This window comes from Triturus cristatus, chromosome 12, assembly GCF_964204655.1.
Source record: "Triturus cristatus chromosome 12, aTriCri1.1, whole genome shotgun sequence".
NCBI classification, from domain to species: domain Eukaryota; kingdom Metazoa; phylum Chordata; class Amphibia; order Caudata; family Salamandridae; genus Triturus; species Triturus cristatus.
In genome coordinates this window covers 47,439,637-47,465,707 of record NC_140595.1, presented here as the reverse complement: position 1 = coordinate 47,465,707, position 26,071 = coordinate 47,439,637, and the positions used below count along the sequence as shown (strand labels likewise).

Below are 26,071 nucleotides of genomic sequence, written 5' to 3'. Positions count from 1 at the left end.
AGTTAAAGTTAGTCGTTCGGATGTGCATCCTTCTCTATTTTAAACAAGATAACTGTGAGACAACCTGTTGTACACTGTGGCTCTCGGATGCAAGCATTTTCCTTTTCCATTGCCCAGTTGCAGAAAAGGGATTGACACAGTACAGACTAGATGTCAATAGCACGCGTTAACCTTTTTTTGTATGGAGCTTGCTGTGTGTGTACAGTATATGCAATATTTTATTTTTCAAGAGGTAATTCAAGAAAGACTCGTTTACCTCTGCTTTCTTGGGGTGAGACTTTTGTCCTACCTTGTTACTTTAGAAGCAAAATCTTTCTTTAGGGTTCATGATGATTCTCCTTGTTAGTCAATCACAAAGTACCGTTAAATGGGGCTTAATGTTACGGCATCAGGATAAGTGCCTTCAGAGAAGGAGTGGAAGAGCAACAGACTGGTGAGCCTTTCTGTATATAACCCTGTTGTGTATTATGTGGGTGGGGAAGACTGGATTGAGTAATTCTCATGTGAGCTCCACGTCCCGGCACAGAAATGAAAATTGAGCCAGCCAAGCAGTTCACTGCGGTTGGGAAGAGGAAATGAGTGTCAATGAAAATTTTGTATATTGGCAGTGCAGATGCGGTCAGCTGCATTTCATCGCGTCAAAGCTTATTGTTTTTCCAATCTGTTAATGTCTGCTGTGTGTTCAGTGTGTATTTTCTAAGTTGTAATGTGTTTACTTCTGACCGAATTTTCGGTGCAGAGTTAATTATGTTGTTTAGTACATGTGTGGTTTGCGGTGCTAATGCACATAACAAACTCATGAATACTAGGAGCTCTGCTCCAAGCCAAAGCCAGCCTGGTCAACGATGTAGCTATTACTAGTACGGCAGGTGCTGTGACATCTGGCCTTTAGGTACTCACTGAACCCCAGTGACATTTTTCACTATGCACAGATGCTGCTGAGACTGATGGTTGTTGTTATATACTACCAAAAGTCCTAGTTCTGTGTCCGTGTTCCATTTTTTTTCTCTCAGTGTATACAGTTTCTTGGTCACTTAGAGTATAAGAAATCAAAAAAGACCATACGAAGAGGTCCACACTTGAACAAAGGAAAGCCGATTTGTAAATCTGAGTGATGTGGATACATGCAGTGTGAATTTGGATCATCTTAAGGTGCTATTGAAGGCACTTACATGAATGTATGTATGACCACTCATAGGACCTGATCAATAGGATCATTAACACTGTCCGGGTACTTGGCAGTCTCATCACTACAGCACACAAGTTTGCAAGGAAACCTCTTACCAACAAGTAGCCTTGTTTTGATGCAGCTGTTCCTTAGCGTGGAGATTGGTGTCCGATGGGATGGAAGTTTGCGTTGCAGGCTGTCTGTGTCTGCAGTGTGTGATGATCACACACACACCTTGGTATTTGTGTGTTCTAACCTATAGGGAGATTGCATGCTGTGTCCTGGGGAAAGGGACATCTATACTTTGGGAACCCATGATGATGACAAATGGAATGAAACCGGCAGTCGAGCTGAAGCTTGATGTCTGGGATGCATGCCATTATCGAGCGTAGTGTTCCTCCTCAACTTAGTATTACGTTCGAACAAGGTGTAAAAAAATAAAATAAATAAAAATACTATTATTTCAGAGCAACAGCATTATGAGTAATGCAACAGAAAAATAGACCTGCACTATGCTTATAGGTGAGTATGCACATGGTGGAACTCAACCTATGAGTTTTCATGCAATCACAGAACTGGTAATTTGTTGAATGGAGTTGAGGTTGCTTCACCTACCTTATGTTTGCAGAATGCACAAAAGAAGTTGTGATTTGTGTCTTCTAACCACTAAACCATCTTTGCCTACTGTTTTCGTGTGGAGGAAGCCCACCTTCTGCAACGACAAACCATGCCCAGCAGGAACAGGGAGATAATTCCAGGGTGACTTAAACGAAAAGGAAGCCAAAGACTAAGATGCAGCCAAAAAAAGAGTGAAGCCACCTCCCTTGACAATCCGGTTCATATAAAACCAAAAATCAAGATTGGCCGTAAAAGTGCATGTTTGCTCACAGGAGCTGCTGCTCTTGAGACCGTGAGGAATACTTTTATCATCCGTGTCTGTGTGTTTGACATTTGGAGGGGGGGTGAAGTATGATCAAAGGTCTGAAATGATCTGCAAAGTTTGAAATGCTCTGATTCTTTTGGTTGCCGATGGTGATGCAGCTATCGCACAGGCCATGAGCCTTTGTGATTAGTTGGGGGTGGAGTAGATACCCTCCATCCCTTCACAGGCATGTGTTGGATGTACTACTGCTACAGGGCAGTGTATTGTGGCGGTCGATCCAAAAACTCATGATGCTATACTACCATGCTGTTAAAGATTCTGAATAGTTTTAAGAAATACCTTTAATGGTACGAGACATATTGATGTTGCTGAACCAATCACTGGCTTACTTTACTTCTAAAGCTTTTTTATTTTATATCTGTAGTGTGAACTGTACCTTAAGGGGTGTCTAACGCCTTACAGTGTGTATTTACATGACAGAATGCACACACGCTAGCATGCTCTGAACAGTGGCCGTACTTCTTCTTTGATCAGTTTGTCTTTCTCTAGGAGGACCTTCCCTTTCGCCCTGCCACATATTTCCCCCCTCACTGGCCAAGCAAGTGGACTGATGTTCAGAAAGCCAGAAAAAACAGAAGAGATAACAAGATCTATTACTAGTCATGTTTCTGTGTTCAACTCTGTGTACGTATAGTAACTTGCAAGCTGGCTGGTGATGCGAGAAGCCTGACCCCTGCAAACCCCCTGGTGAATTGGAATGAAATATAACCTTGGTTTGCGAGGGCAATTGCTACTGCAGATAATTGAACAGATATCAACATTTTAAATGGTCATGGTATCCATCTGCAAAGTGGAGAATGTGCGTGATGGATTACTTCATCTTTGTGACTGTTGGCTGTTATCACCAGGGCAGAGATCAACAAGAAGGGACAGTGGTCTAGGGGACTTTTGCATTGCTCATTTTTATTCTTCTAATTGCCTCCTTTGTTCCTTTAGGTATAGGGGCTGCACTGTTAACATTTTGGTAATGTATGGAAGGAGAGCTTCTGTTCCTAGCAGGCCTCCATCCAAGGATTTTAGGGGTTCTTCAAATAGCACCCATCTCTCATGAATTTCAATGGACCATGTACTTTGTGAATCCTCCGGAATGTGATTTTGGTTGTGTGTCTGATTAGTACATCCATCACAGCACAAAACAACATTCTTAACTGCCTCATAGATGCTGTGCAAGAATTGTATCTGCGATACAACCTGAAAATGGTGCAACTGGCCATTAATGTCATAAGAATGGATGATCACCCGAAACTTCTGCAGAATTATTGAAGACAGACAAGTGAAACGAGGCTGGGCAGAGACGACTGAGGCAGATTTTCTTGTGAAGAATTTATGATGCAGCTGCGGGGGCTCGGAGATCAGGAGCATTCTCCAGAAGCTAGCCATGCGTTTGCATGGTAGGGGTGGTTGCAGAGAGAGAGAGGTTGCATCCTTACAGTTAAGGATTTGCTCTTAATTGGCCACTGCAACGAACTACCTGCTCTCCTAGAAATGGAGGCTGCTGAGCTCTGCCCATTGCTTGCAGAAGGAGGCATGTCTATTTAAATATTAATCCCCTTACAAATGTTGCAGGCCCCTGGCAAATGCGACCCATATTTTTTTCCACCTTGCTTCAGATCAGTGGACTTCACTAGGACAATTGAGTAGCAATGAGAGAATTAATTGAGCCACTTTTGGTCACTCTTTGTAAGGAAATGCACACTTGGTAATACAAGTAAAATTTGGTGTGGTATACAGAGTACATCAGAACTTCTGACTTGTCAGTTCTGTTAGAGTGCACTTTGTCTCTGTCTTCGTAACTTGGAGAGTGTGCATTAATGCACGTGGAGCTGGAGTCCCGGGAAGGACCACCTGCTGATGATCTAGGGCATTCAATGCTGGGTGCTCGGGGCTGCACAGAAGGAGATCAGAAAGATGCTGACATTTAATTGACGTCCGGAAAGAAGCCCTGCTAGTCTTCTGCATCAACGCACAAAAGCTACCAGATTATGTGGCTATTGTATGACTGTGAACACAGCAACAGGCTTCAAACCACCTATTGGACACAATGGAACAGGCTTTATACCTGTTGGCAATTGTTCTAACTTGAGGTATTGACAAGTTACTAAGTAGACCATTGCCTGTGCAGATGCCATTGTATTCCTGTCATGCGCTCCTAATGTTGCAGTAAAGTCTTTTGCTGTGAAGACCTGTAGGAAACTGGGTTTATGTTTCAGTACCCCTCCACCCCCTTGCCTGACCCAGCGCATGCGCTGGTCTGGCGAGACTTATTGAGAGGGCTCCAAAAATGTGCTACCAGGCCAGCCTAGAGCTACAGTTCATGTGCGCGGGCGCGCGCGCCGCTTTTACCACGATTACTTTCACTTTCGTGGCCTCACGGCTGCTTTGATGTTTGATCGCGATTGCATAGCCAATAGGTCTCGCTTTTGGGACCTTATAAGTATTTAGTTATGCTACTGTTGCATGGCTAAACACTTATAAGGTCCCAAAGGCGAAACCTATTGGCTATGCCAATGCTTGTTTGCCTGGTATTCGGTGCAACTTAGATTGAAATGTACTGGGTTCCTGATAACCAGGTCCCCGGTACAAGTTATTTCCCTAAACATTTACAATTCCAATTAGCAAAACATTTAGCTCCCTCTGTAAGTCCCTAGTAAATGATACCTTGGTACCTAGGGCCTGAAGTACTAAAGAGGGCCCCAAGGGCTGCAGCACGAATTGCGCCACCCCGAGGGAACCCTCCCTAAGCACATGCAGGACTGCTATTGCAGGCTGAGTGTACAAGTGACCAGGGAAGCCATCTTAAAACATGCTGGACACTGGTGAAATGGAGTTCTGCTAGATGATGGCTTCGCTGAAATTAGGACTGTTTGGCATCTTAGAGGTACCCCCTGAAAACGTACCAGCCTCTGGTGTGCTTGCTGACTGGATTCTGCCAGCCTGCCACCTGAGACCCTACCAACCTCCTAGGGTGAGAGTGTTTGCTCTCTGGGGACCCAGAATAAAAGCCTGTTTGGGAAGATGGTCTAACACCCCCGCCCACAGGACGACCTGATGATTAGCTTCTTTGGGTTGGCGAGCTTCAAAGAAGCTGCCGCCTTTGGAATGCTAATCTGGTTCGCCTCACTGGAGAGAAAGTGACCCCCCCCCCCCCCCCCCCTTTCCAGAGCTCGCTTGGCACCTGGATGAGCAGGAAAATAAGCTAGTCAGATATACACACCACTTCCAGGCTAGTATACCCCTAAGGTGGGCTACTGTGAGGTGGACACGATTTTTCAGGAATAGCTGTCTTTGTGATGGAATACTTAGGAATTCTGGGATGGGGTTATGCCCACTTCCCACTGCAAGTAGTCTTATAGGAGGCGTAGTGACCCCAAGAGTAAGTAGCCCATTGGCTACTACTCACTCCCCTAAGACCCTTAATTTCAGTATTTAGAAGAGCACCTAGCACCAGAGAAGCATATCCTGACTACCTAAGAAGAGGGAGGACCCTGAAAAGCCGCAGAAGCATAGAGGAGTAAAGAAGCAGCTGATCTGGTACCAACCCTGCCAGCCTGTCTGCATCCCTCGCTGAAAACTGCGGCAAAGTCGACTTGTCCTGCAGATGTTGACTCCAGAAACTTGGGAGGACTACCTGCCTTCAAAAAAGGCACCAAACCTCCCTTGAACAGCGAGCCTGTTCTGAAGAAACTCCAAAAGAGAAGAGACTGAGGACTCTGGCACCATCAAAACCCGAAGCCACCACTGCACTGTCCCCTCCAGCCCGTGTTGAAGTTGGCCACTGATATCAACCAGATCCTCCAGAGCTCGAGTCCATTGTGGTTTCGCCCTGCTTGGACTCCCTCTACCGCGACTGCTCCGGTAAGGAAAGCCCCGACGCATATGTGTACCTCTGCACCCGCCGCCCCCTGTGCATTGGAGAAGCACTTGCTGGTTCAGCCCAACTGGCCTTTCAGCCAGAGCCTACAGCCTCTTGACAGTGACCGATCTCAATTGAAATACATTGGGCTCAAAATGTATATGTGCACCGACCGCCCTTGTGCCGCTGGGGTGTTCTGTTGGTGCTGCTTTGTGCCTTGACCACCGCTCACCATAACTCCTGGAGATTGGTCTTTTAAGTTGATGTACTGTACCTGCTTGCCGAAATTGTTCCTACTTCAATAGGCTATCATTGCAGAACTCAGAAATTGCTCGAAGTGTCCACTTTTTAAAGTGAAAAGAATTTATATATAAAACATAGTTACTGAAGATTTTTCTCTGATTCATCGACTGTCGAATGATTGAAAGGCTAAGGTGACTCACCTGAATTTAAACCTGTGTCGCAAAGGTCAAAGCAGGTGTTCACAATAAGTGCTTAAGTCGCCAATTTTTCAACTTTTGAATGCTGCTTGGGTCAGTAAACTGAGCATAGCCGTTAATAGCTTAGGGCCGAGCCCTGACAGTCCTGCCAAGTACCATGGATCAGGTGTTCGTCTAACACATTTCAGTGTGGTGGTCCGCATCACCACACTGAAATGCATTATAGCGCTGCTCAGCTGTCCGTGTCCACAGCCGGCTGACTTGTGACACAGACCAGTGAGTCCAGAGTCACCTGCACTGGCCGGTACTGTGTGTCAGTGACTTTTGAAATGATACAGCCTGTGGCCGGGTGGGCTATGTGTGTGTGTGTGCTTCAGTCAGCCTTGCCTGACCCTACCCCAGCCCTCTGGGCCGCGGCACCTGCATCATGAGTAAGTGCCAGAGTGAGCTCATTGCGGTATTTGGCCTCATAAAGAAACACTTGCCACTTGTTAGCAAGTAATTTACTTGCTGAGGGAGCAGTCCACCCAGGGGTGTTGCTCAGCTATGCTTTCCCACAGGCAGAGTGTGTCCACTCGCTTGCACCTCGCTCTGACACCACTGGCGGCCAAGGCTTTTTTCCGTGCTTTGACACCAGCAGATACCCAGTGTTCGGGGATATCAAATCTAACACAGCACCAGGTTGACAGCGAGCCTTTCTGTCTGCCTAGATTGAAAGACAGTTCCCTTTCATCACTTCTTCTGTGTTCCATTTCTGCTTCTAACAACCTGCTTCTTAGAGACAGGAGCCTGAACTTCGCAGCCGATTGGCTGGCGGCAGACTTGCCAAGGCCCAATCTGCGCGTTTCTGTAGAAGGGTGCCCGTACAGAGCGGCTGATAGTGTTTTCGGGCAGCATGGTGGAAGAAAGTTTTTAGTTAAAAACGTTGGCCCAAGCCGTTAACATTGATCTTACCCCTGTAAGCGTTCAAACCTTAATAAACTATATGAACAAATCGGACGTGTTGCGTATTTCAGTACCACCACCACCCTTTCACAAGTACGATGCTACTGCCGTGAAAGTTTGTCTCAAACTGAGGGCCACTGCAATGTGAACGGGGCTACATAGAGTAACGTGCAAAGCAGACGTGACTAAAGGCGACAGTGGCGTGGTGAACATATTTTTCAAAATAAAGAGTGCTACAGTGATTTCTTTATACTTCTCATTAAGTAGCCCCAATCAGAGAAGCATCCCGCAGAGGCAGCAGCCCACATTGCAGAGGTTGGAAGTAATACTTTCAGCAGATATGGCAGACATTTATTTTACAATGATGCATTTGACTTCATAATTTTGAGTGTGAAGTTGAATTTGAAAGTTCAATTCTTCCATGCAGCTGGTAACATCCCAGTCAGTTAAAGGCAGTTGCATATAAGGTTAAGTTCAGTAAACCTGCCCGATACCTTTAAACGTAACCTTAGGCTACATGTGTGTGGGTGGGAGCTGTAAAGATCTTTTTTGAGTTTCTCGTTGGTCAAATGGGTGTTATTTCTGATATTTATGTGTGTCCCTCCTCTTCATTGCTTGATTTTGATCGTGAGAAAGTGTCACTAATGGTTGTAAGTCATTGAAATTCTGAAAATGTCACACATAGCAATCTGAAACCTTGGCAGCTATGCAATAGATCAAAACATTAATTTAGAATTTCCAAGCGATGACTGCATAGTACAGAAGACTGTACAAAAGCTATTTATTGCAGTAGTGAAGCAGCTGAAAAACGAAATCTGTGGCTGGGCAACATTGGTCAGCAACCACTGTAATCCTCTATATCTTGTCCCTTTGTGTAGAGCCTGTGCATCTCTTGTTTCAAAGTGGAGCAGTTTGCTTCTTGGACATGTTGTGTGAGGTGGTGGTCAGCCTGATAGTGTACAATGGGAAGGACCTTTCCTTTGGTGCACACCAGCAGAACGATTCTGCCCAGTGCGTTGAAGTACTCTACTTACATAGGAGAGCGCCAGACAAGTAGCGAGTTGTGTAGAAGCAGGTGCTTGCCATGTAGGGATACAGTTCGCTAGTAACCACCATGTAGACTGCAACTATTCAAATGGCTGGACATCCAATCAGACAGTGCTCTCTTTTCCTGTACCATCTCCACGTTCACACTCTTACTTTGATACAAACTAGATCCCCAATCCTAATTTTCCATTCCTATCCTAACCTGTGCCCTGGCGATATGAAGCTATCCTGTGTTGTAAGTCTGCTCAAATGAAGCAACTTACCTTTGTGACCTAAGGGCACACATCTGTTCTCTAACTTACTCTTGATGCACCCTTTGTATAGCTTTGTTGACTTTAGGGTTTCTATGAGATGGTCTGTCCAAACTGTAATCAGAATTGCAGTTGCTTTCCTGTTCATAGCTGTGATGTCTTTCAGAGGGCATCTTGGAAGAGTGATTAGGGGCAAGAGAGACGAGCACTACATTTCTGCCACCAAATTGAAGCCTAATCTCCGGGTGAAGCTAGTTTGCCCTGTCAGCTCAGTTATACTGTTCTGACCCAGGCTCATTAGATAGTGTATATATAAACATGTACACATGTTGCACCTTTTTTTTTTGTCATTGCATTCTAAAAAGGCAAGCACAGGCCTTTAACTCACTCATATGAAAATGTGAAGATGGGCGAGTGCGAGGGACCAATGGAAAAAGGTGTTATTAAAGTTTCAAAATCCTGCATATCAAGCCTAAAGTGGAGAAGAAAGCAGACAGCCCATCTTATTTTTTTAAACTCTCTTCGCACAGTACTGCTTCTGCTTTGAACTACATTGTTGATTTCGAAGAGGATTCTTATTCAAGATCCCTTTCTAATATCTACATTTGTGTATGTAATGATGATGATCTCTCTAGAATGACCAGCTTCTCCTGAGATTATCTTGTTTGAGATTTCCTGTTAGTTGACACATGTGACTTCATGCCGGTGTTCCAGGATGTACAGTATACAGCTTGGATTCTGTTAGGCTATCTCAGTAAGTTTAACAGCTGTCGTCCGAACAAGTCTTCTGCAAACTCAGACTGTCAATACTATTATTTTCTTCTTTATTTCTACTTGGCCTTCATCTCTGTGACCTGCTTTTTAGTTTTAGGCTGTTCATATGCTAGCTTTAGTGCCCATAGTTTTGTGATGTGTATCTTTTGCTTGTGTTTTTTTTTTTATTTGGTTGTGACTTCTGTTTTTGTTCGCTATGTGTGGATAAGATCTTTGCAAGCCCATATGATGTTAAAAGCAACATGTTTTGATCCTTCATGTAGCATGGCTTCAAAAGAATTGAGTGCCCGAACCATCATAGTATAAGCTGCTGTGAGCAGTTATAGAAGTAGAGATGATGTTCATATGAAAGCGTGCTTCCATAACTCTTACGATCTTTCCATTTATCGTCTTGGTCACCCGTGCCATCAAACAAGTTTTGCTGCAGCTTGGTATCTTCTCCTGTACATATATTTGTCGCCTGGTATTGAGGGACCAATTTTTTTAGTTGATAGTTTTCAGCGAGCTACTCTGTGAAATCTAGAGAGCCCATACATTAATTACTCCTTCTCTGTCTTAGGCCCCAAGCTCCTCGGACAGTGAAGTTCCAGAGAATGAAGCAGCTGCACCAAGTGACCCCGGAGAAGATGATGACGAGGTTCCTCCATCGGCTGTACCTGAGAAAATTGCAAGTGAAGGAGAGGATGATGATGCAGACGCATCAGAAAAGGAAAACGATCACACTGGTGTCAAGCGAAAAGCTCCGGCTATAAAGGTACCAAATCCAAACCTTATTCTGGGCATTTTAAGTGGTCTCCATCCCTAGACTTCATGGTACTAGAAATGTCTCTTGTTTAAGCACCATTGTCTTTATTTTAATATGACCTGAATTTATTGGTTTTTGTAGCCTTCTCATCTGATATTATTTCAATATCATACCAAGCCATAAGCATCTTACTTGAGGATACTTTAATAATGTGACTTAAGATCAATTTACATTCAACAGAGATTCATAGTTCTGACATTCCAAGAATATCAGCATTCTTTCCTCTGATATGCACACTAACCACAAAATATGCCCTCCTGTTCTTCCTCACCATACTTTCAGTTAACCCATCTATCCACTTTTACGTTCACCCATACCATTTTGTACCAGGTAGTCTCCAGCAAAGGGATTTAATACCTTCATAAATTCAGGTGCCTGAAAAGTCAGGTGTTCTTTTCCAGGCAATATGGCTTTGTTCTTTATAAACATTCCACTTGGGATCTGTGTATGTGCTTTATTATTTTTTTCACCTCCAGGTTCCTCTGGCAAAGCGCGCAAGAAAGCCTTCAAGTGATTTGGATGTGCCCAGTGATTCTGTCTCAGAGGAAGAGGAGGCTAATTCAGAGAGTTCATACCGATCAGATAACAGTGATCAGGTATGCACTATGAGCACTCTGTCCTTTTTCTTAGAAAGGGAGCTAGGTGACCCATGCATTTCGATAAAAAGCATTGTTGTAGGCAATGGAGGATGGATCACACAAGTAGCTCCTTTCTTACCAGAAATAATCTGCCTTTTCTCCTTTAGGCCTATACATTTGCTCCCTGAGCTATAGTAGTTGACCAAATTACTGTAGCATGTTTCAGTTCTGAATCCTTTGGAAGGAAATTAGACCATGGCAAGCGTTTTATTTTAACTTCAGTATTCTTTTTAAATCCAGTTTGAGTGACAAGTATCTGAAAAATACATCTTGCAGTTATAAAGATTGAAAATATTGAATTCAGTGTAGATTTGAGATACCTTAAGATGTTTGCTTTTTCTCCAGTACTTTGAAACTTTTTTTCTCCTATCTTTTTTTTTGTAAGCTATTAGCGTTGCCAATGCTTGTGGGTTTTTTTATTTTATTTTTTTTAAAACATATTCTTTTCTATTTAGCTGCATGCAGTCATTGTTTGTGTCTGAAGAATTGAAATTGGGTTTTACCTGGTTTCTATCAGTCGAAAGACGTTTCTGGTAGAATCGTGTGCATATGTGTTCTGCTTTAAGTTTAAAGGTGTGATTAAATCAGCAGCTGAAGACATGATGTTTGAGCAGCCAACATCTGAACTTCCAGCTATGAAATGTAATTGGGGAAACCGTGTCTGACCTTAGTTGACTATCAAAGTTTTGAAATATTTTGTAAGTGCAGGGAATGTAAACTAGTTCACAGGTGACAGCCTCCAATTGTGGTTGACATTTCTGATGGTTAAAAAGTAGCAGGCTCTGATCAAAGATGCGGTCCATGGCATAAATGCCTTGCTTCCGCCAGTGATGAGTTTTGTAGCAAACAAGATGCTGCACAACTTGTGGTTGGAGGGTAAAACGATGGGCTTGACGTAATTGTGTGTTGATTGATAAATGGTGTTCCTTTTCAAATAAGGAATATTTAATGGGATTGAATTCTGACTAGTGATCTAAACTAGTTGGATGTGATGTGTGTCTCGTGTTACGAAACCTGTGATTGGCAGGAGGGGACCACCGTTGCCACGTGAACAGCAGCAAGTCACAGACCCTGGTTGTTGATCATAATTTACTCTGAAGAGGTGGAGGTGGCACACCACAACCTTAAGTCATCTTAAAAAAGTGAAAATCAAAAGAATGAATTTATATCTGTGTTTCTAACTTTAATTAATGTGCCCATTCTGTATCAGATCGGAGCGAAGAGAGAATATGTATACCAGGGGAAAACGCATGTTAATTGATGTAGGATGCCACAAAATGCAACGTTTTGTATTCTGCTAAAGAAAGGTTGCGTCCAGGATCTGTCCCTTTTTGAGGAATTCTACTCTAACAAAGGGGCACAGTGATCTGACCTGCAGATACTTAAGCAGCGCCACTCCTGGAGGAACTAGGTCTTTGAAGTTTGGCTGCAGTGAGACACGGTGACACTTTACAGGGTTCTCTCTAATTATAGGTGAAATTGTAGCATTTATAGAGTGTGTAAAACCAGGAGGCATCAAAGCGCTAAACCGAAAGAGAACTGTGTGAAAGGTGAGGATCCAAAGCAGAGAGAACCTCAACAACCAGGTAACCTCTAAGAGAGGACTAATTCGAATGTATACACGTTTTCACCAGGCTTCGAAAGATCAAATACGAGTTTAAACTCCAGATATGTTCAGGGAGAGAGTTCCACAACCTCACAGCCGCTACTGTGAAGGCCCGTCCCCCTCACCTAGTTTTCCTCCACCTAGGTACCACCACCACCTTTCTATGTCCACCTAATTTCAGAGGCCTAGTAGGAACATATTATTTAAAGGCCGACCTAGGGTAAGTCGACCCTTGTAGATGAAGAGCCTTAGGAGCCAAGCAAAGGGCTTTAAAGGTCACCTGCTTCTGAACTGGCAACCAGTGTAGGGATCTCAATCCCTCCCTGACTGAGAAGTGTGTTGGTAGTCCCAGGACCAAGCGTGCTGCCGCATTTTGGATAACTTGGAGCTTATTTAGTGAGTACTGGTTTATAATAAGATAAAGGGCATTGCAGAAGTCCTAGTGAGATGTAATAAGAACGATGACCACTGACACCCTAAGCTCTTTCGGGAGAAGAGGCAGGATTTTTTTTCAAGATCTTAAGGATCCAGGAGCTCACTGTTCTATTAACTTGGGTGTTGAGAGTCAATGTGTTATCGAAAATCACTCCCAGAGTTTTGGTGTCAGCTGCCGGAAAAGGCAAAGTATCACAAGTTACTTTCCACCATCGATTAGTCCAGATCGAAAACCACAATCTCCCTGTTGATTTTGAGCCAATTCGCCCTCATCCACCTGCTGAGTTTCGTCATGCAAGCCCTAAACTCGTCTGCCACCTCTTCTCAGTCACCAGAGATGGAATTGATGATCTGGGCGTCATCTGCGTAAGATGAAACCTGGTAGCAGAAATAACGCACCAGCTTTGCCAGAGGAGCGACATACAAATGAAATAGGTTAGGACTGCTTGATGGCCCTTGTGGAACCCCACAGGGGAGCTGGGAAAGGTTTGGCTCTAAAATTCCCACAGCTGAGTGTGGGAGTCCTATCCAGCAGGAAGGACTCTAACAAATTAAGAGCCACGTCCTCCAGCCCAGCCTGCCGTAGCCCCAACAAAGATGGAGATAATGGGTCAAAGGCTGTGGACAAGTTTAACAGTACCAGAATAGCCGCGTCTCCCTGGTCGACTTGGCTGCGAATAGAATCCGCCATCGCTATAAGCGTTGATTCAGTGCTGTGATTCCTCCTGAACCTGTTTTGAGAAGGGTCCTTGATCTGAGAAATACTGGGCTCATTCCTGGCTGATGTGCTTCTCCCGGATTTTAGTTGGGGCAGGCACCAGAGCGATTGGCCACATCTTGTTTTTTTAAATCGCCGGAATCCCTGTTAGGCTTTTCGGTAGAGGGATGACAACTGCCTCCTTCCAGCCCTGCGGGTGAACACCAGACTTCAAGGCCTGAGAATAAACCTGTAAGCTAGGCTAGGAGTGGCTGTCTTCATGCGTGTTCCCAAGCTGCATAGCTTATGTCTACTCTGCTGTTTAACTTGAAATTCCCATTAGAAATTGGCAGCTCTGGCAGTACCGTATCCCATGGGTCCGAATTGGGTGGTGGGGGAGTGGAGAGGTAGAAGAGATAGGAAATGTAATTATAAATAATTTGGTTGTGCCTATGCTGGAGGAAGAGCTGGACATGCTGACACCATTTGTATAGCCAAGATTTAAAAAAATATATATATTTCCAAGGGTTGCAGTTTGCAGATTATTTCAGCACAGATCGCCCTTTAATGTGGGGTTGAGTGGAGCTGTGTGGAGCGGTCTTAAATTTTAGCTTTTAAAAAAAGTGAAAATTTCAAGAAGTCTATAGTTAGTAGTGGACTGCAGGTGACTAGGTTAGTTGTCACTAAATATTAAAACGGTTGCTCTGCCAAATGCCATTTCTTGAAAGTTGTATCTATAGTTTTATATTGCAATTTAATTCCTATTCCACAGGTTGTTTTTTTCATTAACTAATTCCTGCATATGACTTTGGTTGTTTAGGCAACTGCTTATTTTAAAAAAATGTATTTATTTTAAAAACAAAATGAAGGTGAATAGTTTTTTCTGTGACCAGAACAGAGTAGTGTTTACTCTACCAACTAGAGTGAGTAAACCAAATTGCTGTTTTCCATCCTTCTGCAGTTTTGAAAATGCTTCTTGATCTCCTCTTTGATTGAGTGGCCACTGTCTAAAGATAGACACTGATATGGACTACAGTTACAGTCAGAAAATCTGTAGGCAGAAACAGTCAGAAATGGTTGTCAATATCAAATAGAATGTGAATTGCTGGATACAAGAGAGCTGTAGCCCCAAGTGGTTTGGTTTGACTATTATAAAGATGCTCTTTGGCATTGCTTGAGGTTAGCAACAAGTACAATTGTCATTATAACCAATAAAGTATCCCTTATAAATGTTTTGACTATCCATATCAAAATTCAGAATACCTTTTTTGATTTGACCCGCTTTCATCTAGCTATGTGACCAGTATTTTTACAGTGTTAGGAGGCAAATCTTATGTGGTTACAGTTGCTTTAGGTAAAATTTAGCACCCTGATACTTCAAGGCACGCTTGTGAGAAAGTGCCATCTTTTTTACTTGGTATGCCCCCAATTTTACTATGGTAAACCTAAAACCCAAATTGGCAAACCCTGGCCACATGTTAGCCCCTGGTAAATGGTACCCTAGGTACCCAGGGCCTTGTGACCAGGGAAGGCCTCCAAGGGCTGCAGCACTCATTGTGCCATCCTTAGAGGCCCTGTACCCTAACATAAACACACTGCCCTTGCAGGCTGAGTGTCTGGGTACAAGACAAAACAGAGTCGACATGGCACACATCCCTGTGTGCCATGCCCACAACATACACTGCCCAGGCATACATCAGCCACCCCTTTAGCTGGGTGCCCTATGCCAGTGGTGTGGGTATAGGAGCATGAGCCCTGTGCCCCTACAGTACCCAGGTCCATTCCTGGGCACTGTAAGTGCAGTGCGGCCATTAAGAGTATATGGTGCTGGGGGATCGTCAACACGAACTCCACAGCACCATGATGGCTCCACTGAAGACTAAGAAGTTTGGTATCAAACTTCTCGGCACATTAAACCTGCACTGATGCCAGTGCAGGCTTTAATGTACAATGCACGACAGAGGGCATCTTGGAGATGCCCCCTGAACCTAACCTACAATCCATGTCTGGTCTGAGGGGCTGCCTAGGCTGCCACACAGCAGACCTGTTGCTGGACCCCTGGGTAGAGAGCCATCTGCTCTCCCGGGCCTGCAACAATGCACATCCTGGGCGAGGTGCTAGGTCTCCTCTCCCAGGATGGGCAGGGGAAGCTTCAAAGGCATGCCGCCTTTGTGAGCTTCTCGAGGCCACTTGCTGTACCCAGAAACTGGCCCCTACCAGTTCTAAACCCCCTCTCTGGCTGGAAGACTGGCCAGAAACCCCAAGGAAGGACAGGGGGTGTGCCAGCCTCTGCCAACCCCACCCCTCAGGTGGGAGAGGCGAGGTGAAGCACATCTCCGGGCTCTCGCCATTTTGAAGGACTAGGCCACTGCCCCCCTCCCACAGGAGAGTGGCAGGATAGGGGGGTGTACCCACCCCAGGGCAGGGACCCAGTAGTCCCTGCCCTTTACCTACCTGTAACGCCCCTAAATGTAGTATTTAGGGGCACCCTGAACCTTCCTTCCTTAGATTCCCGATTCCAAAACAGCAAAGAAGATCAACAAGACAGAAGACCTGCTGTGCAGCTGCTAACAAGAGGAAGACACCAACTGCTTTGGCCCCAGCCCTACCGGCCTGTCGACCCTCGCTCCTGCTAAATCTCGGCATCTCCCGTGGCCAACAACCTCACGAACCCCTGAGGACCTGGCTACCTTGTGACTCTGAGCATCTGGGACTCCCACGAGCAGTGGCACTGCTCAAAGCAAGTAACTGACCCCTGGCACCAGCCAGGAACCGCGAACCCTGCACACTCTGCACCCGCCAAGCCTGGCCTGCGCTGGAGTGGACAAAGACACAGAGGACGTCCCCCCGGCGACTGTGACCCCGAATCCGGCACCCAAGGACCCACCTCTACGCTCCTGATGACACCTGCAGCCTCAGAACCAGGGACCCCCCCAACCGCGATCAACAGAGGGTAAGATTTCGCGACATCAAAAGGCACCCCAGCGCCCTGCGGCCCCCTCTGCCCAACTCCTGGGTACCTACCTATCCTCCAACTACCCAACTTACCTCTCGAAGTGGTGGTTGCACCTGAAGAATCTCCGTCCCCGAGCTTGCAGCTTTTGTTCGTCCTTGAGCTTTTCCATTGCAATCCATTGAGCGCCCGACGGCTCAAAAGTACCCTGCACCCAGCTGCCCGAGTGGCCCTTGCAGTGCAACTTCTACTCCTACCTACTTCCCCATTTGCCCTGAGCAAGTGACCAGGAGCCCAGCTCCCACAGCCATGTGGCCTGCTAGTCAGCAGCAACCAACCAAGGGCCCCCTGCCTTCCATAGGATAACATTGGGCCTTACTCACTCTGCACCCGGCTGCCCCTGTGCTGCTGAGGGTGTAACAACTGTACTTACCTGACCCTGGGAGAGCCCCGAGTCTATGCCCAGAACCTTAACTCTGCCAGTCGAGTACTTACCCAAAAGCCGATAACTCACTTTTCTTCCATAGGGTAACATTGACTGGTTTCACTTGAAATTTCTTTTAAGTGTGGAGTTTCTAAACTTTAAAATATTCACCTACAATCAACTGAGTAACGAAAACGGAAATACTCACCTGCTATTAGGAGAGATCCCAGTGCTGGATCTTGGTGCCCAGCACTTACCCCGAAAAGTAATTACAAACCATACTTACCGCTAACTCAATTTTCTCCCATAGGAAACCATTGACCGTTTTTCTGTGAAATGTCTTCTAAGTGTCGATTTTTGCAAACTATAAATATTCTTTAAAAATCGTACCAACTGTGAAAAAGTAATTACTTATGTGTTTTTAGAAAGATGTCCCAGTACTGAGCCTAGGAGCCCAGCACTGGATTAGAAAAGTAACGAGAACATACTTTACCGGTAACTTGAACTTTCTCCCATAGGAAACCATTGACTGTTTTTCTGTAAAATTTCTTCTAAGTGTCGATTTTGCAAACATCTAAATATTCGTTAAAAATTTCCTGTATAACCAAAACACATTCTATCAACTGCTTACAGGTGGTACACTAGTGCTAGATCCAGGATCCAACATTGAGCTAGAAAAAGTAACAATAACCCCACTTACCTGCTAAGTGAATTTCCTTCCATAGGATAACATTGGTGATTTCAGTAGAAAAAGTTTTAGTGTCAACTTTTAAAATATCAAAATATTGCTTAAAAATTACAACCGTAACTAAAACGCATTTACTCACTTGTTTCTGAGAACGGTCCCAGAGCTGAATCTAGGATCCAGTCCCGGAGTTAGAAAAGTAATCATGAAAGTAATCGATTGCATCTAACTTAAAATTCCCATTGAGCTCAATGTATTATTGTGTCTGAAATTGTGGTGCCTATTGCAACAAACTGTAACTATTGCATTCCAAGTCAATTGCCTTTGGCAAAGTATTTAACTAAAGCATCTCATTCTGAGAAAGTATATTTTGATACCTATTGTTGGTTCTAAAATAAAACAACCATATATTTTGATATACAAATCATTGACTTGGAGTTCAGTTATTGAGTGTGTGAGACCATTTGCTGACTGAGTGTGTACAACGAATGCTTTACACTGTCCTCTGATACTGCCTTACTGCTCGACCAAGCTACCACTTTAGACAGAAAGGTTATATCTAACTTTAGCCTCTGCCAAACCTCTGGGGACTGTGGATTCTGTACATACTGTACCTATTTGAGAACAGTATATACAGAGCCACTTTCCTACAATGCTTTTCTGCTAGGAGTTGATTGAAAGTACTGAAAAGGACCGCTCTAATATGACGATGGCTTGTGCATTGCTCACATCTGTCGCCTTAAAAATGCAGTTGATCACTATTACTTACTTTCCTGTTGGTGGCCTTGGGGTTATAGTTAATGACATTAGTTCCTCTTTTTCCGCTATGGAATGTTGGAGTGAAAGCTTCCCCAGAGTTAATATTACTACAAATTTTCAAAGTAATGAATTTTTGCTATAATAACGATCGTTAATTTCTCATATCTGAAAGAGACACGTTAGTGATATATTCCTTACCTTTAGAATATCCCCAGGCGTCCGACTGCATCCGGAAAGCTTTTTCCTCAGCAGTACCCCTGCACGTCAGTAGGCGTCGTCGTACGGCTCCACGTACGTCGCTGGCGTCGTAGTCGCAGAGATGACGTCGCTGGAGTTACTTAGACGTGCCAACGCGCGCTGACGTCCGTTCTTTTTCTGCGCCAGCTAGCGCAGATCCGGAGAGAGCGATACCCCCAGTCACTTTTTGACTGAGATTTTGGGACTTTGGTCTCTGTTTTCAAGACATAATTCATTCTACAGGTGCATAGGGATGACCAGTTTTAAGTCCTGCGCGGCCTGTCCCTGCACGATGTCTGTGACGGACCCGCACCGTAAGTGTCTCTATTGCCTGGGGCGCAACCACGACTCAGTCGTGCCCCAACTGCCGGGCCATGGTTCCGAAAACTTTGCGGGAGCGGTCCCGAAAGTGGCTGGAGGCACGGTAGTCTGTTGCGTGCCGCTCAAGGTCCCGGTCCCGAGGGAGGTCGAGGAGCCATCCCCATCCTTCGAAGTCTTCGCACTTAGAGTCCGGTAAGGCGAAGCACAAGAAGTCGAAGAAGCATAGTCGCGACGCTGCTGAGTGTGCAGGTGGTACCGCCTATGCAGTTGCCGATGGCCTACCCGCCCTTGCTGGGTCCATCGGCGACTCTGGCCTAGCTGCAGGAGTTCGTGTCAGCCATGGCACGTGTCTTCGGACCGTCCGACCCCGGTGGTGCGCCTTCGGGCCCGGCTGGGGCTCCTCATCCTTAGACGTCGCCGGCTTCGGCCCGACGTCGACCTCGACACAGAGGGACCCCCGTGGATCCAGGCCTTGATCCCCGTCCATGCCGGTTGGCCCTGTATGACCACCGGCATCGACTGTGCCGTCAGCCGCAGCCCCGGACGACGCCGTAAACCGGTTTCCTCCCTGGCGTGGAGCCGGTGCCGGAAGGGTGTCTGCCGATTCCAACTCAGTTTGGCAACATTTATCCCTATATCCACCGACGTCCATATGTTGCACCTGTTCAGCAGGCTGTGGAGGACGGGGAGGACTGGGAGGGGTCTGAGGACCCTCTCGCAGCTCAATGCGAGTTAGACCCGGACTGGGATAGGATCCGGGGGATGCAGGTTACCAGGATTATGCTCCGGAACGTGGCACACTGTCTCCTTCTACTGTGGCTACGGAGGAGGGTGGTTCATATTCTATGGTGTTGCGTAGGGCAGCCGAGGCTTTCCTCCTCGAGCTCCCTACTCTGACCGTCTGGACTAACCTCCTGACAGAGGTGTTTCCGCCAGCTTCCGCTTCTATGGAGCTGCTGCAGCCTTTTAACGATGCACTCTGACGTTCTTTTGGGCACCTGGTCCAGGCCCAACACAGGGGCTCCTGTGGACAAGAATGTGGCCCGGCGCCATCGCCCGGCTCCGGGCGGCCCTGTTTTCCTCTCCCAACACCCCAACCCCCGAGTGCTTGGTTGTTCAAGCCTCTGCTTCCCCGAGCGTGTTCCCTTCAGCACCTCCGGACAGAGAATCCAAGAAACTGGAGAAGTTTGGGAAGAATTTTTTTTCTTCCGCCAGTTCAGGCCTGGGGTCTGTGAACACCGCATGTCTCTTGGGCCGTTATTCTCATTCTGTGTGGGATACGGTTGCGCAAGTGCTGCCTCATTGTCCGGTGGAGGCTTGGACGATCCTCTCCCAAGCTATTGCTGAGGGGAGAGACACATCCAAGTTCACCATCCGTTGTGGTCTTGACACTGCTTACTCGCCGGGCTGGGCAGGGCGATTTCAATGACTGGCGCTACACCGTCACGCCTGGCTGAGGACGACTAGCTTTTCTAGGGATGTCCTGAAGACGTTGATGGAGATGCCCTTTGATGGCACTCGCCTGTACGGCGATAAAGCAGATTGCGCGTTGGAACGTTTTAAGGACTCGCGGGCTACGGACAAGTCCTTGGGCCTTTCGGTTACACCCACTCCTTCTGCTTTTCGCTCCTTTCGTGGCCAAGGAAGGGGCGTCCAAGCACGTTTGTTTCAAAGCAACAGGCCTTCGCAGCAACAGTCTCGGCGCAGCTGCGGGAACCGTAGAGATGGGTTCACGGGACCAGCGTGTAGGTCAGTCCACCCCCCCACCCCCCTGCTACCCCTGCCTCCAAACCTTCCTAATCCGGTGTTTCAGGCCCACCAGACACCAGTGGGTGGCAGGAATCGCCATCCTCTCCACCACTGGCGCACCATCACATCGGACAGATGGGTTCGGCAAATTGTTCGAAGGGGTTACTCCCTCCCCTTCGAGACAACCCCCTCCAGCCATGCCACCACAGTATCACCGCATGTCGGGGGATCACTTGGCACTTCTCCAGCAGGAAATTACGGCTCTCTTGGCCAAGGGGGCCTTCGAGCCCGTTCCAATGCCAGAAGTAGGTTGTGGTTGTTACTCCCACTACTTCTTGGTTCCAAAGAAGGACAAGGGCCTGCGTCTCATATTAGACCTTCGAAACGTCAGTCACTTCCTCCGCAAGGAGAAGTTCAAGATGCTCACACTTGCTCAGGTCTTGTCTGCCCTCAACCCGCAAGACTGGATGGTAGCGTTGGACCTGCATGATGTGTAATTCCATATCCCCGTTCTGCCGGCCCACCGGCGTTGCCTGCAATTCACGGTAGGGCAGGAGCATTTTCAGTTCACCGTGCTCCCCTTTGGCCTTACCAGCGCCCCTCAAGTGATGGCGGTGGTCGCAGCTCATCTGTTCAGATCGGGGGTTTCAGCCTTCCCCCTATCTCGACGACTGGTTGTTGAAGGCGGGCTCTCCCCAAATAGTCCTCTCCCACCTCCAGACTATGGCCGATCTCCTGCATTTGCTGGGGTTCTCCATCAACCTGCCAAAGTTTCACCTGATTCCCTCTTAGAAGCTCCTCTACATCGGAGCGGTTCTGGACACGGGGCAGTTTCGGGTTTATCCTCCGGAGCAGCGAGTCTGGGACATTTGGGCTATGATTCCGATCTTTCAGCCCTTGTCCTGGGTTTCGGTCAGGATGACCTTGAGGCTGCTGGGCCTCATGGCCTCCTGCATCCTGCTGACCAATCCTGCCAGGTGGGTGCAGCATCAGGGGAACCTGTCCGACCTACGTCCAGATCTCGGAGGGCACTGTACGACAATTGCAGTGGTGGTTCACGAATCAGCATTGGGTCAGCGGCAGATCCCTTCCCCAACCGGAGCACACCGTGGTGACTGATGCGTTCCTCCTGGGATGGGGCGGCCTCATGGGTGAGGCGGAGATCAGAGGCCTCTGGTCTCCGGTGGAGTCCCAGCTCCAAATCAACCTTCTGGAGGTTCGGGCGATCCCTTTTGCACTGAAGGCATTCCTTCCCTCTGTCAAGGGGAGAGTAGTGCAGGTGTTCACAGATAACACTACTGCCATGTGGTACTGCAACAAACGGGGCGGGGTGGGGTCGTGGATCCTGTGTCAAGAGGCTCTGCGCGACTGGACATGGCTGGAACGTCAAGGCATTTCCTTGACGGTTCAATACCTGGCAGGTCCTTTGAACGCCAGGGCGGATGAACTCAGCCGCAGGTGCATGACGGATCACGAATGGCGTCTTCACTCGGAAGTGGTGCAAGGTGTCTTTCAACAGTGGGGAGAGCTTTGGTTAGATCTATAGGCCTCCGAAGAGAACACGCAATGTTATCACTTCGGCGCGTTGGAACTCCAAGGCGGCACTCGCTCGATGACGCTTTTCGTCGCAAGTGGAGTTGCCGTCAGTTGTATGCTTTTCCGCCTATACCACTTCTACCCAGAGTGCTGACTATCAGACGCGACCGGGCCCAAGTCATTTTTGTGGCCCCGGACTGGGCTCGTAGAGTTTGGTATCCCGAGGCTACTCAGTATGAGCATGGATCCCCCGATCCAACTGCCTCTTCAGGAGGATCTTCTGTCGCAGCAGCAGGGGACGGTCCTCCACCCAAACCTGTCCAGCCTCCACCTACATGCGTGGAGATTGAGCGGCGACAGTTGAATCCATTTGACTTACCTCCTGAAGTCTGTGATGTCATTCTGGCAGCCAGGCGTCCCTCCACTAAATCGGTATACGCCTGCAAGTGGAACAAATTTGTGGCATGGTGCACAGCAAAGGCTGTGGATTCCCTTTCTGTCCCTCTGTCAGAGGTCCTTTTGTTCCTTCTATCTTTGCCCCGGCAGGGCTCTGCTCTGGGCACTATCAAGGGCTACCTTTCTGCAATCTCGCCCTTTCTCAGGCTTCCTGATGAGCCCTCTCTTTTGAAGTCCCCTGTTAATAGATCTCAAAGGCATTACTCACCTTTTCCCTCCTATTTCGTTTGTGATGCCGCTGTGGGACTTAAATCTGGTACTTACCTTTTTGATGTGCGCACCTTTTGAGCCACTTAACAACTGTCCTCTTTGTTTATTAACTTTGAAGACTTCTTTTCTGGTTGCCGTCACCTCTGCTAGGCGCGTGAGTGAGCTCCAGGCTCTTTCCTGTAAGCCTCCTTTTCTGTCTGTTCATCTGGACGAGGTTGTGTTTCGTACTCGTCCTTCCTTATTGCCAAAGGTGGTCACTGCCTTCCACATTGGGCAAACTATCACCATGCCCACTTTCTTTCCGCCTCCGCACCCTTTCAGAGAGGAAGAGAGGCTTCACCGTCTGGACCCAAAACGTGTGCTTTCATTTCATTTGAATTGCACACAACAGTTCCAGGTGGATGACCAGCTCTTTGTTGGCTACGTAGGCGCCAAGAAAGGCCGGGCTGTACACAAGAGGACCATCTCCCGCTGGGGCTTCTTGTGTATCAAAGCCTGTTATTCTCTGGCTAAAAAGGAACCTCCGGTCGGGTTGCGCGCCCATTCTACCAGGGCGACAGCAGCCACTACTGCATTGGGACGTGGTGTCCCCCTGCATGACATCTGTCAGACAGCCACGTGGGCCTCGTTGCACACCTTTATTAAGCATTATTGCCTTGACAGTCAAGTTCGGTAAGAAGGCTTCTTTGGCTGTTCTGTTCTCCGTGACTTTCTGGTGTGATCTTGGTTCGTAGACCCACCACGGGGGTTGGTATTGCTGGGGTATCTATTCTAAGGTAAGTAATCTATCACGAACATGTCCCTTTCAGATGCACAAGTTACTTACTTGTGTAACTCTATATCTGTAAGAGACATTAGTTAGAGATAGATTCCTTACAGCCTCACCCATCCTCTCCGTTCTGTGAACTGATTTCTAGGGTTAAGGTCATCCCTTTCAGGGCCCTAGTTTCAATGCACCAGTGGTCAGTATCTTGCATGGCTCTGCGTTCCTGGTGCGGAAAGTATTGTACAGAAGTTGCGTCAGCACACGCGGGCGCTTCTAGGTAGCTCCAGCGACATCATCACGGTGACTAAGACGCCGCGACGTATGCGGAGCTCTACGACGACTCCTACCGACGCACAGGGGTACTGCTGACGAAAAAACTTTCCTCCCGGTATTTGAAGAATTGAAAACGATGTTTCCGAGTGACTCCAAATGCTTTTATTGTTGGTAGCCAACTTAATGGCTGGGTGTGGAGTAAAGCAGAGCAACACTTGACAGTGAAATAGAAGAACCTAAGGCAACAGTTAAGTCCTTTGAGGAAACTGGTGCAGCAACACAGGAACAGCTGTGCAGTACATATTTCCTAAGCTGAAGCAGCTTATCGCCAAGATTTAAGATGCAGGGACTCTGCAGTTATCAAGAACTATATAAGGCACTCGGCATATTACAAAATGCACTGTAAACAAGAGGACCATAAATACTGCCAGTGTAAGAATAATCTGTGTATTGGGCATAACCAAGGAGCCGAGGGAGCACGTTGTCATGTATTCGTTGTTGACTTTTAAAGAACTTTCCCTTTTTAGAAGGAAGGGTTATTGATATAAAGGTTCAACAGCTAGACTGATGAATCCTCTGCACCCCCCGTGATCTTGATCAACTGTTTTAGTTTTGTGGTTCGATAGAAACCCCACAGTGATAATAATGATGCTAGAACTGATTGACCCAAAAGCAGCTTTTTGGGGGCGTGGGGGGGGGGGGGCTAGAGTGGAGTCAGTGTGTATCTCTCACATTCTACATCGTAGAGGAGCTGTTCTCTGTCATGTGATTGACCATGTAAAGAAGCCAGGGCTACAGTTTATTTACGAGAGCCACAGCAACTCATGATTGTCTTATCGCTCACTATGCAAGCAACAGTAAGCCTGTGCATAGTGTTGTGCCCTTCGTCCAGGGATGTACCAGTCTGGGCCCAGTGTTACTCATGTTCTAGTTTTCCAGTTGCTGTCACTTCTTGCAGTCTAGATCTGGCCTCAGTGCAGTAACCCTTTAAATTCTAATCAATGTAGCGCGGTTAGTGTATACCCATTGCCTGTGGGCAGAGGCACAGAACATGCAGTGAGGAAGTAGGTTGCGGAACATTTATAAAACAATAAGATGACCAGTATGAGTACAGGACTCCTCTGTGTCTTTCTCATGGGCATCAATCTCTGCCAAGCTTTCCTTTTAGCACATCGTTACAACAAACAAATGATGGACGGAATGCTGACAATGCAGACAATCTCCCCCAGTCAAGAGATCTGGGTTAAATCCATCGTTCTTTTGCCCACTACACCACCCCAGTTTAGACATGGCCATATGCAAATCAGTCTTGACCCTGTGCCTCATGGGAACAGTCCAGCCCGAACTGCCAAGCCATGTCTTCCCTGGACCGGAACCAAGCATCCTAGGACCGGTTTCTGGCTATCAGCCGTCATCAGCCAGGATAGCTTGACTCCAGTGGCGTAGTGAGCACGGGTCCCACGTCTGGGAATACCCATCCCACTTAGGGCGAAAAGCGTTACAACAAACAAATGATGGACGGAATGCTGACAATGCAGACATTCCCCCCCAGTCAAGAGATCTGGGTTAAATCCATCGTTCTTTTGCCCACTACACCACCCCAGTTTAGACATGGCCATATGCAAATCAGTCTTGACTCTTTAAATTCTAATCAATGTAGCGCGGTTAGTGTATACCCATTGCCTGTGGGCAGAGGCACAGAACATGCAGTGAGGAAGTAGGTTGCGGAACATTTATAAAACAATAAGATGACCAGTATGAGTACAGGACTCCTCATGGGCATCAATCTCTGCCAAGCTTTCCTTTTAGCACATGGCAGCCAGTAAGCAATCTGACTTAAGCATTGGGGGTGAAGTTATGATTTATTTCGTAAACTCTGGAAGTTTGTCTTAGGTTGCGGTGAAGAGAAATGCACAATTGCTGACGTTTTCATTATACAGTGCATCACACGCAGACTTTTTAAAGTAGCATTGCGTCTGTTTAAGTAAAGATAGCTTAGTAGCTTCTCTCCTGGATTGTGAGTACTAATGCTGTGGTGTGTGCTTTGCTCTTAATCTTTTCATCACTACTCTGGCATAACAATCCGTCGCAATGTTTTTA

General features: G+C 46.9%; 1 protein-coding gene across 3 annotated transcripts in view; it reads left to right on the top strand.

Annotated features, from left to right (window-relative positions):
* The window catches only part of HDGFL2 (HDGF like 2), a 103,281-nt gene that overhangs the window by 7,748 nt on the left and 69,462 nt on the right, over positions 1–26,071 (top strand). For all 3 annotated transcript variants that reach the window (XM_085638847.1, XM_085638846.1, XM_085638848.1), the window contains exons 4-5: positions 9,981–10,175; positions 10,703–10,822. In XM_085638847.1, coding sequence (XP_085494973.1) covers positions 9,981–10,175; positions 10,703–10,822 — 315 coding nt within the window. The remainder of the gene's footprint in view (positions 1–9,980; positions 10,176–10,702; positions 10,823–26,071) is intronic.